The sequence below is a fragment of the Mobula birostris genome, chromosome 7, assembly GCF_030028105.1.
Source record: "Mobula birostris isolate sMobBir1 chromosome 7, sMobBir1.hap1, whole genome shotgun sequence".
In the NCBI taxonomy this organism is placed as follows: Eukaryota; Metazoa; Chordata; class Chondrichthyes; order Myliobatiformes; family Myliobatidae; genus Mobula; species Mobula birostris.
In genome coordinates, this window is record NC_092376.1 from 73,570,480 (window position 1) to 73,588,980 (window position 18,501).

The window sequence follows — 18,501 nt, forward strand, 5'->3', positions numbered from 1 at the left end:
TTCTTCAGTGAACCATGTTTAAAGGGGGGAACAGGAACAGGCCCTCTGGTGAATTTAAAGGAAGCACTGGAAGATGGACCTAGATAAATTTAATGACCGTGCAAGAAACAACCAGGTGAGCCAGATGTCAAACCAACCATTTTCTGGGAAAAAATGATTACAGGTTTTCAGAGTTCAGCTCAATCTTACTTTAGAAAATGAAATGAAGCTGAGATGCTTCAAATTTTGTTTCCGTAAATAATATTGTACCTAGTAGTACACATTTAGGTAATTTAGGTACTTTTAAATTATTTACAGCCCCATATTGTTCTTGCTAGCACAACTCTAATACCAAAAAATGGCCAATAATTTACTTGATAGACTAAATTTAACGCATTCTGAGAAAAAAATTTACAGAGACAAGTGAAAGAAAAATACTTTCAATTGATCTGATGATGTTTAGTTTTAAGTGGCTTGCCCTGATTATAATAGATTTCTAGCTTAAATTTGAAATTGTCCTCTCAGTCCAACTACCTTCAGACAGTCAAATCAATTTCTGGCAACATATGATTATCAGTCATTTAAATATCCTCCCAGAATATTTACGCAAAGAACATCAATTAGCCAAAACCAGTCCTTTTTTTCTAAAATTATCAAAATATTTGCACAATTAGAATGTTATTTTGGCCTACTTTGAAAGGTAATTTATGTCCTAAATACTTCAAAATAAATTCTGATATGATAAAAATAAAATGGATATTTTTGCAATTATATAGATGCTTTAGTATCAATAAAATGCAAAATAAAGCCTGCACTTTGGAGTCCCAAATGTATTTCTTTCACTTCTTTTCTATTGCTCTTTGTTGTAATTCAGGGAATGATGTGGATTAAATGATTTTATCCACATGTAATTTATTAAAACATCCTGCATCCTCAAACCTGCAGCCATGCTCTCCTGCTTAAGGAAGATTCTAAGGAAGTAAATATTTTTACTTACACATACATATTTTCTGTGCAATTTAGATTAAAGCAACAGAAATTCTTGTACTCACATTAGTAAGCTTAACCAGATCAAATTCAGATTAGATCTATTAAATTTAACACATAAAAGCTAAAATTCTAAAATCCAATTACTTTTCCTTAAAAGAAGATAAACTGCTGATGAATTTGCAATAATCAGTAACCTTTTATGACCCTAGTAGTAAGGTTTGCAATAGACCGACGTTAGCAGACTATATGATAGTATTATCTGGAATATGCTAACTTTAGATTAACACCCTTGACAAATCTTGGACCTAAAATGTGAAACTGCTAATCAGGCAAAATGTAGCAAGAATTTAACCTGAAAACTAAATGCCTGAAGAAAGTCATTTAGTGTAGTTTTCAGCCCCAAAATGGACTGAATCTTTTTCAATATAATTAATCATAAATTGGTTTTCTTAAGACTAGGATAGATACATACAGGAGATTCATCAGAATTTAGCTTTCTAAATTGATAATCAGTAATTCCTGAAATACCTTTACACACTGCAGTAATCTGGTTACTTACACCCCAGTAACATAATCCTGAAATTCAGGTTTGGTTTAACGATTGAGCCTACACTACAAATTTCACGTTTTTGATACATTTCCCAATTTATTTAAAAAATACTAGACATTTTACTAACATGTAACTAATTTCTAAAGCTTCTATATATATATATATATATATATAAATAAAAATACAATTTAACAAAATAATTTTTTGTGCATTAAAAAATGCTCTATTGAACTACATGCATAATGCCAGATTAAAGAAAGGATTCAAGAAAGCTGGTAGTTTACACACACAAAAAAAAGGTGGCACTAGCTGCATTTCTCATGTGCCTTGCCATCGGGACAGTTGGTTTGGTCAACTGAAACTTGGCTGTCACATTTTAATATACAATATATTTCAGATAGAAAAATACATTACTGATTTTCAGTACTTTGAGTTGTACTGATCAATCCAGTGCAAATGTGAACTGAGTTACAATACAACAATGGTAGCAATATTTTTGCAATACCAAAATGGCAATTTGAGATATAAAACTAATATATTTTTTTAAAGTCTACACAGCACACAGTGGGTAAATTACCATTTCTGGTCACAGTCAACATACCTGCACAGTTTAGAAGTCATTTTTTCCCCTTATAATAGTTTTTCCATACATATTTTACCACATATATACTTAAACAGGTTTCTTACCTACTATGTATGTAGAATTATCATTCGTTTTATTATCCCTCTTGTTAAAAGAGAGGGAGGCAAGAAACCCAGTATGGAACAGTTGGGAACTGTAGTGTCAAACTACAGAAAGCAAACATCTAAAACATATGAACACACTAAGTTTAAATTATAATCTTAGAATTAAAGAGAACAATGGTAGTTAATACTTATCAGTGCAACAAAATAATACTTGCTTCCAAAAAAACAAACTGTTTCATAGTCTATCTGCTTGCAACATTTGAAATATTTGTTTCAAATAGCAATTATTGTTCCTATTAAAAGATATATTTATAAGTTAAAAGTAATCCTGCTTATATATCCTTGGTTGAATGTATGAATATTTTTTTCTTAAAGCATCAGAAGATCTTTGTATATATTACCCTCACCTATTGATATATTCTTTAATGTATTCAAGTTTCAAACAGCAGTCTGCTCTGGTGTAACTGAACGTGATGGTGAGCCCGCTTTCTCCGATGAGGAAGCAGATCTGTTAGAAACTTCTCGCTGTAATTCTTCTACTTTTTTCTGAAGCTCTGTTCTCTTTGCTAAAAGCTCCTTGTAACGCTGATGAATAGGCTCCTGCATTCAGAAAGGAATGAATAAAAATAGTGCAATGTACTTCCATTGGCAAATTTGTTTTCTTTGACAATATTTATAAATTTACTTAGCTTTCCCCCATCCCCCAAGAAATCACATGAATTTAGGCAACAAATCTTTAAGTAAATCAAGTGCGCTTCACTTAAACTGATTCGGCACAACATCTGTGCTGTGTACCAAAGGGCCTTACTATACTGTACTATGTTCTATGTTCCTAACAGGGCCTAAATTTCAAAATTCAATGTACATTTGTTAATAAAGTATATATACTATATACAACCTTAAGATTCGTCTCCTTACAGGCAGCCACAAAACAAAGCAACCCAATAGAACCCATTTAAAAAGGACCCACTGTGCAGCAAAAAAAAAACAAATTGTGCAAACAGTAAAAGTAAGCAAATAACATTCAGAACTGAAGTTCACAAAAATGAGTCCACAGCCGATCCAGGAGCTAGCTAGTTGTAGGCCACAGCCTTATTTCAGCACAGAGACGAGGAAACCTCACAAGCCTGTATTTTGCCTCCGGCCCCAACACCCTGACCTTTTCAATCTGGCCTGGCGCTTAAATCGGTCAAACAGCGGGTTGTTCCTTGTTCTCAGACCCAGGCCCTGCTGCTTCCATATGCTCCTGGGTCTGGGACCCACTGCCTCGATTTGGCCCGTCCTCGACCTTTCCAATCTGGCCCGGCACTTAAAGCAGTCAAACATCAGCTTATTCCTTGCTCTCGGGCCAGGCCCTGCTGACTTAACTCTGTCTTGCCTTGGTTCTGCCACTTCGAATTGCCTCCAACTCCGTTCCATGAATGGCCAAACATTGGCTTCTACTCCAATCTTAGGGCCCAGACTCCACCGCCTCAAATTAGCGCGCATGCGCGCGCGCACACACACACACACTCACACCAAACATCCTGCACCTTCGAGACTTCAGTTCATACAACAAAAATGCCAGGTTGTATAGGCGGTTCAAAAGCTCAGCTCTAAAAAGGAAGTTATGGACTATTGATTGCAGTGATCATTTGCCAGAAAAGGCGTGATTAATAAAGTAGTTAGTAGTTTTGCTTGCTGCCTGCAAGTCATCACTGTGTTTCACCAGCGTCATCTTAAACTGGAAATTTCCAATCAGTTTTCATCCCAAGTAATTAATTTTAATGGATAATGAAAATGTTGTAACGTTTTTCATCACAAACTCAGCAACTAACTATGAATATAGCAGACTTGGCCAAGCAATTGATTTATTTTTTGCATGCACAAAAACATAATTACAACAAGCATTTAAGTAAAGGTTCCATTAAAGCACAAGCTACAAAATTCAACACCAAACCACATAACTCAGTACAACCGAGTCTTGCCACTTGCAGAAGTTCTCTGATGACTCTGCAGTGGTTGACTGTATGAGAGATGGGCAGGAGTCACAGTAGAGAGCACTGGTGGACAAGTTTGTGGAGTGGTGTGGGAGGAATCACCTGCTCCTGAATATGGCCAAAACCAGGGAGATGATGATTGATTTTAAAAGGAAGAGGACTGTGATGAGCCCTGTATACATTCCCGGAGAAGAGGTTGCGATAATGGAGGAGTACCAAATCTTGGGTGTTCAGCTTGACTTAACTGGAAAACTAACACCAAGGCTGTTTGCAAAAGGGGGATGAGCAGACTATTTTCTAAGGAAACTGAGATCCTTCAACATGTGCAGCAGAATGTTGGAGATCTTTTACCAGTCTGCTGCAGTGAGTGCAGTTTTATTTGCTGCTTTATGTTGGGGGAGCAGCATCGGTGCTGGTGATACAAAAATACTAACTCATCAATCAGGCTGGATCTGTCCTTGGCTACAATCTGGACTACTTTGAGTTAGTGTTGGAGAGGAGGTCACTAAACAAACTGTTATCCATTATGGACAATCTGGCACAGCCTCTGCATGACCTACTGAATAACCTTTTCAAACAGGTTCATTCAGCTCCGCTGTCGCCAGGATCGTTACAGAAAATGTTTCCTACCAAATGCAATAAGCATATAGAACAATTTATCTCTGAGCAACAGGAGAACACACATCATAGTATAATAGTCTCCGCTTTATTATTTCATACAGTATTATTGCACATTAGTGTACGTTGTTACATTATTGTGTATATTATTATCCTCTATGTTATTATTAGTTAAGTCTGCACACTGCTAGGTGTGTTTTTAAATGTTGCTGCTGTAACAAAAGAATTTCCCACATGTGATCAATAAAGTACTTATTATTATTATAAGGAGATAAAAGCAAGAGTCTTAAAAACTTTGACAAAGCAGCAACACACACGCAAGATGCTGGAGGAACTCAGCAGGCCAGGCAGCATCGATGGAAAAAAGGCAGTCAACATTTTGGGCCAAGACCCTTTGACTTTTTTCCATAGATGCTGCCAAGCCTCCCAAGTTCCTCCAGCATTTGTGTACGTTACTTGGATTTCCACCATCTGCAGATTTTCTCTTGTTTTTGATAAAGCAGCGGTGGTTTACTGAGAATCTTAAAAGACAGAAGAGAAATTTCAGATGACAAGAGAAAAGTAATGGAATTAAATTTAATGAATGTGTAACATGTAACCATGATTGTGTGGCTAGGCACAGCTCAAATTGCAGCTATAAATTTGCTGATGATACAACTATGGTTGGCAGAATTTCAAATGGTGATAAGGAGGCGTACAGTAGTGAGACAGATCAGCTGGTTGAGTGGTGTTGAGACAACAACCTTGCACTTAACATTAAGAAATTGATTGTGGACTTCAGGAAGGGAAGGGTGAGCAGCTTCAAGTTCCTCGGTGTCAACATCTCTGAAGATGTACCCTGGACCCAACATATTGATGCAATTATACAGAAGGCATGGCAGGAGCTACATTTCATTAAGTGTTTGAGGGGATTTGTATGTCTCCAGAGGCTCCAGTAATGTTTTACAGACGCACTTTAGAGAGCATTCTAGATGGTTGCATCACCATCTGGTATGAAGGGGCCTCTGCACAGAACTGGAAAAAGCTGCAGGAAGTTGCAAACTCAGCCAGCTCTATCATGAGCACTCGCTTCCCCAGAATCGAGGACATCTTCAACAGGCGATGCCTCAAAAAGGTGGCATCCACCATTAAGGACCCACATGACCCAGTACCAACCCTTTTCTCATTGCTGCCTCGAGGAGGTGGTACAGGAGCCTGAAGACACACACCACCATTTCAGAAACAGGTTCTTCCTCTTCGGCTTTAGATTTAAATGGACAGTGAATCCATATACACCATCTCACTATTCCTTTTTTTGTTCTCTTTTTGCACTACTTATTCAATTTTTATAAACACTACATTTCTTATTGTAATTTATAGCATTTTTACAATGTATTGCAATATGCTACTACCGCAAAACAATAAATTTCATGATATATGCCAGTGATAATAAACCTGATTCTGATGTAGACTCGATGGGCTGAATGACCTACTTCAGCTCCTACATCTTATGGTCTTGATTCTGAACACTAGTATTGAATTTCATCAAGAATTTAGTGTACAGATTCCATAGGAATTTCAAAGTTCAAAGTCAATTTATCAAAGTACATCTCCATTTTCTACCCTGAGATTCATTTTCCCCAAAGTATAAATACTGAACTGCCTTCAAGTTAAGAGACTGCACCCATGAGACGAAAAAAAATGAACACACAATATATGCAGACTGATCTAGTTTACCCAGGATAATGATTACAGGCTGAAGATTCACAGTAGGAAGGTATTTAAGGGATTTACTTTGCAAACTGAAAAGGCCATCTCTTCTAATGATACTTGCAATACTTTATCAAACAAGGTGACATTTATTTCTAATTAATTAAAACAACAATGCTTTCTCTTCTGCCCACTTTATATTCAGAATTTCCTTTCTTATAGACTGTGCAGCCGTGGAGGCAAAACTGTTGAGAGAAGAACTTTCCAAAGGAATGGATTAAACTTAGAGAGCATGGGATTCAATGGGAAAAAGAGAGTTTGTCTTATGGAAATTGTTACAGGAATAGTTTTTTAGGAATTTAACCCCTCCATGATATCGGAATAGATTGTACAGGACAGGGGTAATGAAGAAAAGGAACTTGGAGTGGGATTTAGGCTGCAGGTTTTTAAAAGACTTTAACTTTACAGAAGGTGGAGAAGAGAAAAGGTTAGCTAGTAGTATATTAACACTGGAAAAAATGCACAAAAAAGGCCTACTGGCCCAACTTAGTCCATGCCAGATTTTTATGCTCCTTCTTTCTTCATCTAAATTTATCAGCATAAGCCGTTGTTCCTTTCTCCCTCATATACTTGTCCACCCTACCATTAGCTACATTAATATTACTTGCTACAACCATACCATGGTACCATTCCTAAATTCTCACCACTTTTATTTCATCCCATCGTGATCATTTTATATTTATAGCCTTCAGTTATCCCACAAGTAGCGTCATAATGAATCACAAAGCACAGAAGCCCACCTTGTCCACACCTACCATCAAGTTCCATCAATATTAATTCCATATACCAGCATATGCTTCAGATCCTTCTATGTCTTGGTGATACTTTATACTTTATTGTCTCCAAACAACTGATACTAGAACGTACAATCATCACAGCGATATTTGATTCTGGGCTTCCCACTCCCTGGATTACAAATATTAAATATTAAAAATAGTAAAAAATAGTAAATATTAAAAATTTAAATTATAAATCATAAATAGAAAATAGAAAAATGGAAAGTAAGGTAGTGCAAAAAAACCGAGAGGTAAGTCCAGATACTTGGAGGGTACGGCCCAGATCTGGGTCAGGATCCGTTCAGCAGTCTTATCACAGTTGGAAAGAAGCTGTTCCCAAATCTGGCCGTACGAGTCTTCAAGCTCTTGAGCCTTCTCCTGGAGGGAAGAGGGACGAAAAGTGTGTTGGCTGGGTGGGTCGTGTCCTTGATTATCCTGGCAGCACGGCTCCGACAGCATGCGATGTAAAGTGAGTCCAAGGATGGAAGATTGATTTGTGTGATGTGCTGCGCCGTGTTCACAATCTTCCGCAGCTTCTTTCGGTCTTGGACAGGACAACTTCCATACCAGGTTGCGATTTACCCTAGAAGAATGCTTTCTATAGTGCATCTATAAAAATTAGTGAGGGTTTTAGGGGACAGGCCAAATTTCTTTAGTTTTCTCAGGAAGTAAAGGCGCTGGTGGGCCTTCTTGGCAGTGAACTCTGCTTGGGTGGACCAAGTCAGGTCATTTGTGATATTGACCCCAAGGAACTTAAAGCTTTTGACCTGTTCCACTTGTGCACCACCGATGTAAATTGGGTCGTGCGATCCGCTACTCCTTCTGAAGTCAACAACCAATTCCTTCGTCTTGCTGACGTTGAGGGATAGGTTATTGTCTTCGCACCATGCCACCAGGTTCTTAATTTCCCCTCTGTACTCAAACTCATCATTACACGAGATATGGCCTACAATTGTTGTGTCATCAGCAAACTTATATATTGAGCTTGATGGAAACTTGGCTACACAATCATGGGTGTACAGTGAGTACAGCAGGGGGCTGAGTACACAGCCTTGTGGGGCACCGATGCTCAGAGTGATTGCAGAGGAGAGCTTGTCCCCTATTTTTACATCCTGGGTCCTGTCTGTGAGGATTCAGTTGTAGATCTGAGTGCGAAGGCCCAGGTTCTGGAGCTTAGGAATCAGTTTATTTGGAATGATGGTATTAAAGGCAGAGCTGTAGTCAATGAAAAGGAGCCTTACATATGCGTCTTTCTTCTCCAGGTGCTCTAAGGAGGAACGTAGGGCCAGAGAGATGGCATCTGTCGTTGACCTGTTGCTCCGGTAGGCGAATTGCAAAGCGTCGAGGTTGACTGGTAGGCTGTGGTTGATGTGTGCCATAACCAATCTCTCGAAGCACTTCATAGCAATTGATGTCAGAGCCACAGGTTGATAGTCATTCAGGCATGCCACCTTGCTCTTCTTCGGCACTGGGATTATCGCTGCCTTCTTAAAACACCAGGGGATCTTAGACTGAAGCAAGGAGCAGTTGAAGATGTCAGCAAACACTCCAGCTAGCTCGCTTGCACAGGCGTGGAGAACCCGTCCTGGGACGCCATCTGGGCCCGTCGCCTTCCTTGGATTTACCTCCAGGAAGGCCCTTCTAACGTCCTCCTTGGTGACGATGAATCTTGATGCCACCAGGTCCAGTTCACCTGGAGGGAGCAGGATGTTCCTCTTCTGTTCGAATCTTGCATAGAATACGTTAAGTTCGTCAGGAAGAGAAGCGCCACAGTTATTGATATTCCCAGCCTTTTCTTTGCGCCCAGTGATCTCATTTAGACCTTGCCATAGTCTACTGGCATCCTTCTGGTTAGCCTGGGCTTCCAACTTGGCTCAATATTGCCTCTTGGTGCCCTTAATGGCTTTCCGGAGTTCATGCCTGGATTCCATGTAGTGACTAGTATCCCAAATGCTCTTATAGATATATAAATGTTATGAAAGTCTCTGCTTCCACCAACCCACTCAGGCAATGGGTTCCAGATTTCAATCACCCTCTGAGTGATTTTCTTTTCCCTTTGAGGCCCCTCAAGGTCCCTTGCCTTAAACTTATGCCCTCTAGTTTTAGATAGCTCCCCAAAATGGAAAATGTTTCTACTATTTGCGGTATGTCCCTCATAAATTTGTACAGTCCTATCAGGTCAATCTCATCCACTCCAAGGAAAATCAGCCCAGTCTATTCAGCCTCTCCTCATAAGATCTCTTCTAATCTTTAATAATTTTGAAACTCTCTATTTTGTCACCCCTCAGCCTTCTGTTTTCAAGAGAAAAGGGAGTCGAGTTCTTTCATCCTTTACATTTATTTGAATATTTATATTTAAGTGTCATCTACATAAATCTTCTCTGATCTTAACCCAACACTTTGTACCTTTTTCCAATATGGCCACCAAACCTGTACACAATATTGTGGATCATCTAACCAAGGCTCAATACAGGCTTAAGACAGCTTTCCTAACTTTTAATTTTATTTCTCTGGAAATAAATGCTAATGTTTGGTTTGACTTTTTAATGGTCTTGCTAACCTGAGGCACAACTTTTAGTAACTGATGTATTTGTATTCCAATCACAAACATTAGAAAATCTGCAGATGCTGGAAATCCAAGGAACAAACACAAAATGCTGGAGGAATGCAGGTCAGACAGCATCTATGGAAAAAACATAGAATGTGGGGAGGTGCAGTCAGCGTTTCGGGCCAGGACCCTTCGTCGGGACTGGCAGAGGGGGGAGATAGTGGGAGATTTGGGGGTGGGGGGGGAGGGGGAGACCCGGGGTGGTGGGGGAGGGCGGGAGGGGGAGGGATGAAGCCAGGAGCTGGGAGGTTGATTGGCAAAAGGGATACAAGGCTGGAGAAAGGGGCATATCAACAAAATGTCAACAAAATAGAGAGTACAGAGAAGGTTTACTAGAATATTATCTGGGTTTCATCACTTAAGTTACAGAGAAAGGTTGAACAGAGAAAGGTCTTTATTCTTTGGAATGTAGAAGGTTGAGGGGGGACTTGATTGAGGTATATAAAATTATGAGGGGGATAAATAGAGTTAAGGTGGATAGGCTTTTTCCATTGAGAGTGGAGGAGATTCAAACAAGAGGACATGAGTTGAGAGTTAAAGGGCAAAAGTTTAGGGGTAACATGAGGGGGAACTTCTTTACTCAGAGAGTGGTAGCTGTGTGGAACGAGCTTCCAGCAGAAGTGGTTGAGGCAGGTTTGATGTTGTCATTTAAAGTTAAATTGGACAGCTATATGGACAGGAAAGGAATGCAGGGTTATGGGCTGAGTGCAGGTCAGTGGGACTAGGTGAGAGTAAGAGTTCGGCATGGACTAGAAGGGCCGAGATGGCCTGTTTCCATGCTGTAATTGTTATATGGTTATAATCATAGACATCTACAGCACATTACAGGCCTTTCAGCCCACAATGTTGTGCTGACCATGTAACCTACTCTAGAAACTGCCTAGAATTACCGTACCTCATAGCCCTCTATTTTTCTAAGTTCCATGTACCTATCTAGGAGTCTCCTAAAAGACCTTATTGTATCCACCTCTACCACTGCATTCCACATACCCACCACTCTATGTAAAGAACTTATCTCTGACATTCCCCTTGTACCTACTTCCAAGCAGCTTAAAACTATGCCCCCTCGTGTTATCCATTTCAGCCCTGGAAAAAAGCCTCTGACTATCCACACGATCAATGCCTCTCATCATCTTATACACCTCTGTCAGGTCACCTCTCCTCTTTCATCGCTCCAAGGCAAAAAGGTCAAGTTTGCTCAAACCTATTCTCATAAGGCATGCTCTCCAATCCAGTAAACAGTCGACGTTGTGGGCCGAGGTGCTTCATCCGCCACAGAATTGACTGTTCACTCTTTTCCATAGATGCTGCCCAGTTTGCTGAGCTCCTCCAACATTTTGTTTGTGCTGTTTGTATTCCAAGATTGCATTGTGTACTTTACACCTAGTCTTGCACATTCCAAATAACATATAATTTCCCTTTCCTTCCCATTGTATTGCCTTACACATCGCATGGCTGAACCCTATCTCCTCATTATTCTGCAAATTTACCCAGCTTTTCATAAATGTCCAAGAGCATGTCTCTTTACTAGATTATTTCATAATGCATGGATATAATCACTCTGGACTGGATGTTCAAACCTCATCTACTTTGCTTAGAACATAGAACATAGAATATAGAATAGTACAGCACAGTACAGGCCCTTCGGCGCACAATGTTGTGCCGACCCTCAAACCCTGCCTCCCATATAACACCCCCACTTTAATTTCTTCCATATACCTGTCTAGTAGTCTCTTAAACTTCACTACTGTATCTGCCTCCACCACTGACTCAGGCAGCGCATTCCACGCACCAACCACCCTCTGAGTAAAAAATCTTCCTCTAATATCCCCCTTGAACTTCCCACCCCTTACCTTAAAGCCATGTGCTCTTGTATTGAGCAGTGGTGCCCTGGGGAAGAGGCGCTGGCTGTCCACTCTATCTATTCGTCTTAATATCTTGTATACATCTATCATGTCTCCTCTCATCCTCCTTCTCTCCAGAGAGTAAAGCCCTAGCTTCCTTAATCTCTGATCATAATCCATACTCTCTAAACCAGGCAGCATCTTGGTAAATCTCCTCTGTACCCTTTCCAATGCTTCCACATCCTTCCTATAGTGAGGCGATCAGAACTGGACACAGTACTTCAAGTGTGGCCTAACCAGAGTTTTATAGAGCTGCATCATTACCTCACGACTCTTAAACTCTATCCCTCGACTTATGAAAGCTAACACCCCATAAGCTTTCTTAACTACCCTATCTACCTGTGAGGCAACTTTCAGGGATCTGTGGACATGTACCCCCAGATCCCTCTGCTCCTCCACACTACCAAGTATCCTACCATTTACTCTGTACTCTGCCTTGGAGTTTGTCCTTCCAAGGTGTACCACCTCACACTTCCCCAGGTTGAACTCCATCTGCCACTTCTCAGCCCACTTCTGCATTCTACCAATGTCTCTCTGCTATCTTCGACAATCCTCTATACTACCCACAACACCACCAATCTTTGTGTCGTCTGCAATCTTGCCAACCCACCCTTCTACCCCCACATCCAGGTCGTTAATAAAAATCACGAAAAGTAGAGGTCCCAGAATCGATCCTTGTGGGACACCACTAGTCACAACCCTCCAATCCGAATGTACTCCCTCTATCATGACCCTCTGTTTTCTGCAGGCAAGCCAATTCTGAATCCACCTGGCCAAACCTCCCTGGATCCCATGCCTTCTGACTTTCTGAATAAGCCTACCATGTGGAACCTTGTCGAATGCCTTACTAAAATCCATGTAGATCACATCCACTGCGCTACCCTCACCTATATGCCTGGTCACCTCCTCAAAGAAGTCTATCAGGCTTGTTAGACACGATCTGCCCTTCACAAAGCCATGCTGACTGTCCCTGATCAGATCATGTTTCTCTAAATGCAAATAGAACCTATCTCTAAGAACCTTTTCCAACAGCTTTCCCACCACAGACATAAGGCTCACTGGTCTATAATTACCCGGACTATCCCTACTACCTTTTTATAACAAGGGGACAAGATTAGCCTCCCTCCAATCCTCCGGGTACCATTCCTGTGGACAACGAGGACAAAAAATCCTACCCAGAGGCTCAGCAATCTCTTCCCTCGCCTCGTGGAGCAGTCTGGGGAATATTCCATCAGGCCCCGGGGACTTCTCCGTCCTAATGTATTGTAACAACTCCAACACCTCCTCTCCCTTAATATCAACATGCTCCAGAACATCAACCTCACTCATATTGTCCTCACCATCATTAAGTTCCCTCTCATTGGTGAATACTGAAGAGGAGTATTCATTGAGGACCTCGCTCACTTCCACAGCCTCCAGGCACATCTTCCCACCTTTATCTCTAAATGGTCCTACCTTCATTCCTGTCATCCTTGTTCTTCACATAATTGAAGAATGCCTTGGGGTTTTCTTTTACCCTATTTGCCAAGGCTTTCTCATGCCCACTTCTTGCTCTCCTCAGCCCCTTCTAAAGCTCCTTTCTTGCTACACTATATTCCTCAATAGACCCATCTGATCCTTGCTTCTTAAATCTCATGTATGCTGCCTTTTTCCACCTGACTAGATTTTCCACCTCACTTGTCACCCATGGTTCCTTCACCCTACCATTCTTTATCTTCCTCACCGGGACAAATTTTATCCCTAATATCCTGCAAGAGATCACTGAATATCGACCATAGTACATTTCCCTGCAAAAACATCATCCCAATTCATACCCGCAAGTTCTAGCCTTATAGCCTCATAATCTGCCCTTCCCCAAGTAAAAATTTTCCTGTCCTCTCTGATTCTACCCTTTTCCATGATAATGCTAAAGGCCAGGGAGCGGTGGTCACCGTCCCCCAGATGCTCATCCACTGAGAGATCTGTGACCTGACTCGGTTTCTTACCTAATAGTAGATCTAGTATGGCATTCCCCCTAGTCGGCCTGTCAACATATTGTGACAGGAATCCATCCTAGACACACTTAACAGATTCTGCCCCGTCTAAACCACTGGAACTAATCAGGTGCCAATCAATATTAGGGATGTTAAAGTCACCCATGATAACAACCCTGTTTATTTTTGCACCTTTCCAAAACCTGCCTCCCAATCTGCTCCTCGGTAACTCTGCTGCTACCAGGGGGCCTACAGAATACTCCCAATAGAGTAACTGCTCCCTTCCTGTTCCTGACTTCCACCCATACTGACTCAAAAGAGGATCCTGCTACATTACCCACCCTTTCTGTAGTTGTAATAGTATCCCTGACCAGCAATGCCACCCCTTCTCCCCCCTCTTTATCCCTTTTAAAGCACTGAAATCCAGGAATATTGAGAATCCATTCCTGCCCTGGTACCAGCCAAGTCTCTGTAATGGCCACTACATCATAATTCCATGTATGTATCCAAGATCTCAGTTCATCACTTTTGTTCCTGATGCTTCTTGCATTGATGTACACGCACTTTAGCCCTTCTACCTTACTACCTTTACATCCTTTATTCTGCTTCTCTTTCCTCAAAGCCTCTTTATATGTTAGATTTGGCTTTACTCCATGCACTTCTTCCACTGCTCTATCACTCCGGGTCCCATCCCCCTTGCAAATTAGTTTAAACCCTCCTGAACCATGCGAGCAAATCTACCTGCAAGGATATTGCTCCCCCTCGAGTTCAGGTGCAACCCATCCAATCTGTACAGGTCCCATCTTCCACAGCCACACATTCAACTGCCATCTCCTCCAATTCTTACCATCACTATTACGTAGCACCGGCAGCAATCCTGAGAACACCACCCTTGAGGTCCTGTTCTTCAGCTTTCTGCCTAGTTCCCAAAACTCACACTTCAGGACCTCATGCCTCTTCCTCCTATGTCATTGGTACCAACATGTATCACGACTTCTGGTTGCTTTCCCTCTCGTACTAGGATGTCGTGCACCCAGTTAGCGACATCCTAAACCCTGGCACCCGGAAGGCAACAAACCATGCGGGTGTCCTCCTCACGTCCACAAAATCTCCTGTCTGCTCCTCTGACTATAGAGTCCCCAATGACAAAAGCTCTCCTCTTCTCTGTCCCACCCTTCTGCACCACAGGGTCTGACTCAGTGCTGGAGGCCCTGCCACCGTGGCTCACCCCTGGTCGGTTGTCCCCGCCAACAGTATCTAGGACAGTATACTTATTATTCAGGGAATGGCTACAGGGGTGCTCTGCACTACCTGTCTACTCACCTTCGCTTTCCCCTCTGACTGTCACCCAACGACCTGCTTCTGGCAGCCTAGGTGTGGGGAACAAGGACATGGCAGACCAATTGAACAACTACTTTGGTTCTGTCTTCACTAAGGAGGACATAAATAATCTTCCGGAAATAGTAGGGGACCGAGGGTCTAGTGAGATGGAGGAACTGAGGGAAATACATAGAAACATAGAAAATAGGTACAGGAGTAGGCCATTCGGCCCTTCGAGCCTGCACCGCCATTCAGTATGATCATCCAACTCAGAATCCTGTACCAGCCTTCCCTCCATACCCGCTGATCCCTTTAGCCACAAGGGCAATATCTAACTCCCTCTTAAATATAGCCAATGAACTGGTCTCAACTGTTTCCTGTGGCAGAGAATTCCACAGATTCACCACTCTCTGTGTGAAGAAGTTTTTCCTAATCTCGGTCCTAAAAGGCTTCCCCTTTATCCTCAAACTGTGACCCCTCGTTCTGGACTTCCCCAACATCGGGAACAATCTTCCTGCATCTAGCCTGTCCAATTCCTTTAGGATTTTATACGTTTCAATCAGAACCCCCCTCAATCTTCTAAATTCCAACGAGTATAAGCCTAGTTCATCCAGTCTTTCATCATATGAAAGTCCTGCCATCCCAGGAATCAATCTGGTGAACCTTCTTTGTACTCCCTCTATAGCAAGGATGTCTTTCCTCAGATTAGGGGACCAAAACTGCACACAATACTCCAGGTGTGGTCTCACCAAGGCCTTGTACAACTGCAGTAGTACCTCCCTGCTCCTATACTCGAATCCTCTTGCTATAAATGCCAGCATACCATTCGCCTTTTTCACCGCCTGCTGTACCTGCATGCCCACTTTCAATGACTGGTGTATAATGACACCCAGGTCTCGTTGCACCTCCTCTTTTCCTAATTGGCCACCATTCAGATAATAATCTGTTTTCCTGTTTTTGCCACCAAAGTGGATAACTTCACATTTATCCACATTAAATTGCATCTGCCATGAATTTGCCCACTCACCTAACATGTTAGTAGTGAAGTGGTGTTGGGTAAATTGAAGGGATTAAAGGCAAATAAATCCCCAGGGCCAGATGGTCTGCATCCCAGAGTGCGTAAGGAAGTAGCACAAGAAATAGTGGATGCATTAGTGATAATTTTTCAAAACTCTTTAGATTCTGGATTAGTTCCTGAGGATTGGAGGGTGGCTAATGTAACCCCGCTTTTTAAAAAAGGAGGGAGAGAGAAACCAGGGAATTATAGACCGGTTAGCCTAACATCGGTGGTGGGGAAAATGCTGGAGTCAGTTATCAAAGATGTGATAACAGCACATTTGGAAAGCGGTGAAATCATCAGACGAAGTCAGCATGGATTTGTGAAAGGAAAATCATGTCTGACGAATCTCAGAATTTTTTGAGGATGTAACTAGTAGTGTGGATAGGGGAGAACCAGTGGATGTGGTATATTTGGATTTTCAAAAGGCTTTTGACAGGGTCCCACACAGGAGATTAGTGTGCAAACTTAAAGCACACGGTATTGGGGGTAAGGTATTGATGTAGGTAGAGAATTGGTTGGCAGACAGGAAGCAAAGAGTGGGAATAAACGGGACCTTCTCAGAATGGCAGGCGGTGACTAGTGGGGTACCGCAAGGCTCAGTGCTGGGACCCCAGTTGTTTACAATATATATTAATGACTTAGACGAGGGAATTAAATGCAGCATCTCCAAGTTTGCAGATGACACGAAGCTGGGCGGCAGTGGTAGCTGTGAGGAGGATGCTAAGAGGATGCAGGGTGACTCGGGTACGTTAGCTGAGTGGGCAAATTCATGGCAGATGCAATTTAATGTGGATAAATGTGAAGTTATCCACTTTGGTGGCAAGAACAGGAAAACAGATTATTATCTGAATGGTGGCCGATTAGGAATAGGGGAGGTGCAACGAGACCTGGGTGTCATTGTACAGCAGTCATTGAAAGTGGGCATGCAGGTACAGCAGGCGGTGAAAAAGGCGAATGGTATGCTGGCATTCACAGCAAGAGGATTCGAGTACAGGAGCAGGGAGGTACTACTGCAGTTGTACAAGGCCTTGGTGAGACCACACCTGGAGTATTGTGTGCAGTTTTGGTCCCCTAATCTGAGGAAAGACATTCTTGCCATAGAGGGAGTACAAAGAAGGTTCACCAGATTGATTCCTGGGATGGCAGGAGTTTCATATGGCGAAAGACTGGATCGACTAGGCTTATACTCTCTGGAATTTAGAAGATTGATGGGGGGATCTTATTGAAGTGTGTAAAATCCTAAAGGGATTGGACAGGCTAGATGTAGGAAGATTGTTCCCAATGTTGGGTAAGTCCAGAACGAGGGGTCACAGTTTGAGGATAAAGGGGAAGCCTTGTTAGGACCGAGATGAGGAAAAACTTCTTCACACAGAGAGTGGTGAATCTGTGGAATTCTCTGCCACAGGAAACAGTTGAGGCCAGTTCATTGGCTATATTTAAGAGGGAGTTAGATAAGGCCCTTGTGGCTAAAGGGATCGGGGGGTATGGAGAGAAGGCAGGTACAGGGTTCTGAGTTGAATGATCAGCCGTGATAGTACTGAATGGCGGTGCAGGCTCGAAGGGCCAAATGGCCTTCTTCTGCACTTATTTTCTATGTTTCGCCCTGTAGCTCTCATCTATGACTGCCTCATTCTCCCTTATGAGTCGAAGGTCATCCAGCTGCTGCTCCAGATTCCTTACCTGGTCTTCCATATCGCCCAGCCGCATGCACTTCTGGCAGATGCGACTCTGCGGGGGAGGGGAGTTCCCTCAAGACTGCCACATCTCACATGAGAGGCGCATCACCGTCTCAGGAGGAATTGTAAAGCCTAACTGGGAGCAAGCTCATCCTCCGCCTCTTCTCGCCGAAGCCTCTCAAGTCAAAGCTCCACTCCTTCACTGGCCCACTCACTCACTGGCCGCTCTGCTTGAGCTACCCCTCTGTTTATTTGAGCTTTTCAAACTGCTTGGTCACCTGACCTTGATTGCCCAATCAGCTGCTTTCTGCTGAGCTATTCAAACCTTGATTGACTTGATTGCAGAGTCCAACTACCAAAACTGCCAAAATTTCTTGAATCAAAGCCTCAAAACTCCATTCCTTCACTGGCCCACTCACTCACTGGCCACTCCACTTGAGCTCCCCCTCTATTTATTTGTTTGAGCTTTTCAAACTGCTTGGTCACCAGACCCCGATTGTCCAATCAGCCCCATCAAACAAGAGAACACTTAGCTTGTTCTCCTTTTCTATTATAGAAGTATTTGTCCAATTATTCGGAATAGTCATATAATCAGGTACAGCAGATGAGCTGAGGTGGACAGAGATATTGGC

At 42.3% G+C, this 18,501-nt stretch overlaps 1 protein-coding gene across 8 annotated transcripts in view; it reads right to left on the reverse strand.

Annotated features, from left to right (window-relative positions):
• mtmr2 (myotubularin related protein 2) overlaps nucleotides 1-18,501 on the reverse strand; it is a 143,338-nt gene that overhangs the window by 2,802 nt on the left and 122,035 nt on the right. For 3 of the 8 annotated variants that reach the window (XM_072263415.1, XM_072263416.1, XM_072263417.1), the window contains 2 exons: nucleotides 2,614-2,806; nucleotides 1,656-2,325 (listed from right to left, as the gene is read on the reverse strand). In XM_072263415.1, coding sequence (XP_072119516.1) covers nucleotides 2,645-2,806 — 162 coding nt within the window. In that variant the 3' untranslated portion in view covers nucleotides 1,656-2,325; nucleotides 2,614-2,644. Of the gene's footprint in view, nucleotides 1-1,649; nucleotides 2,326-2,613; nucleotides 2,807-18,501 lie in introns of those variants that run through there. The other 5 variants (XR_011886595.1, XM_072263414.1, XM_072263418.1 and 2 more) reach the window with 5 other exon arrangements.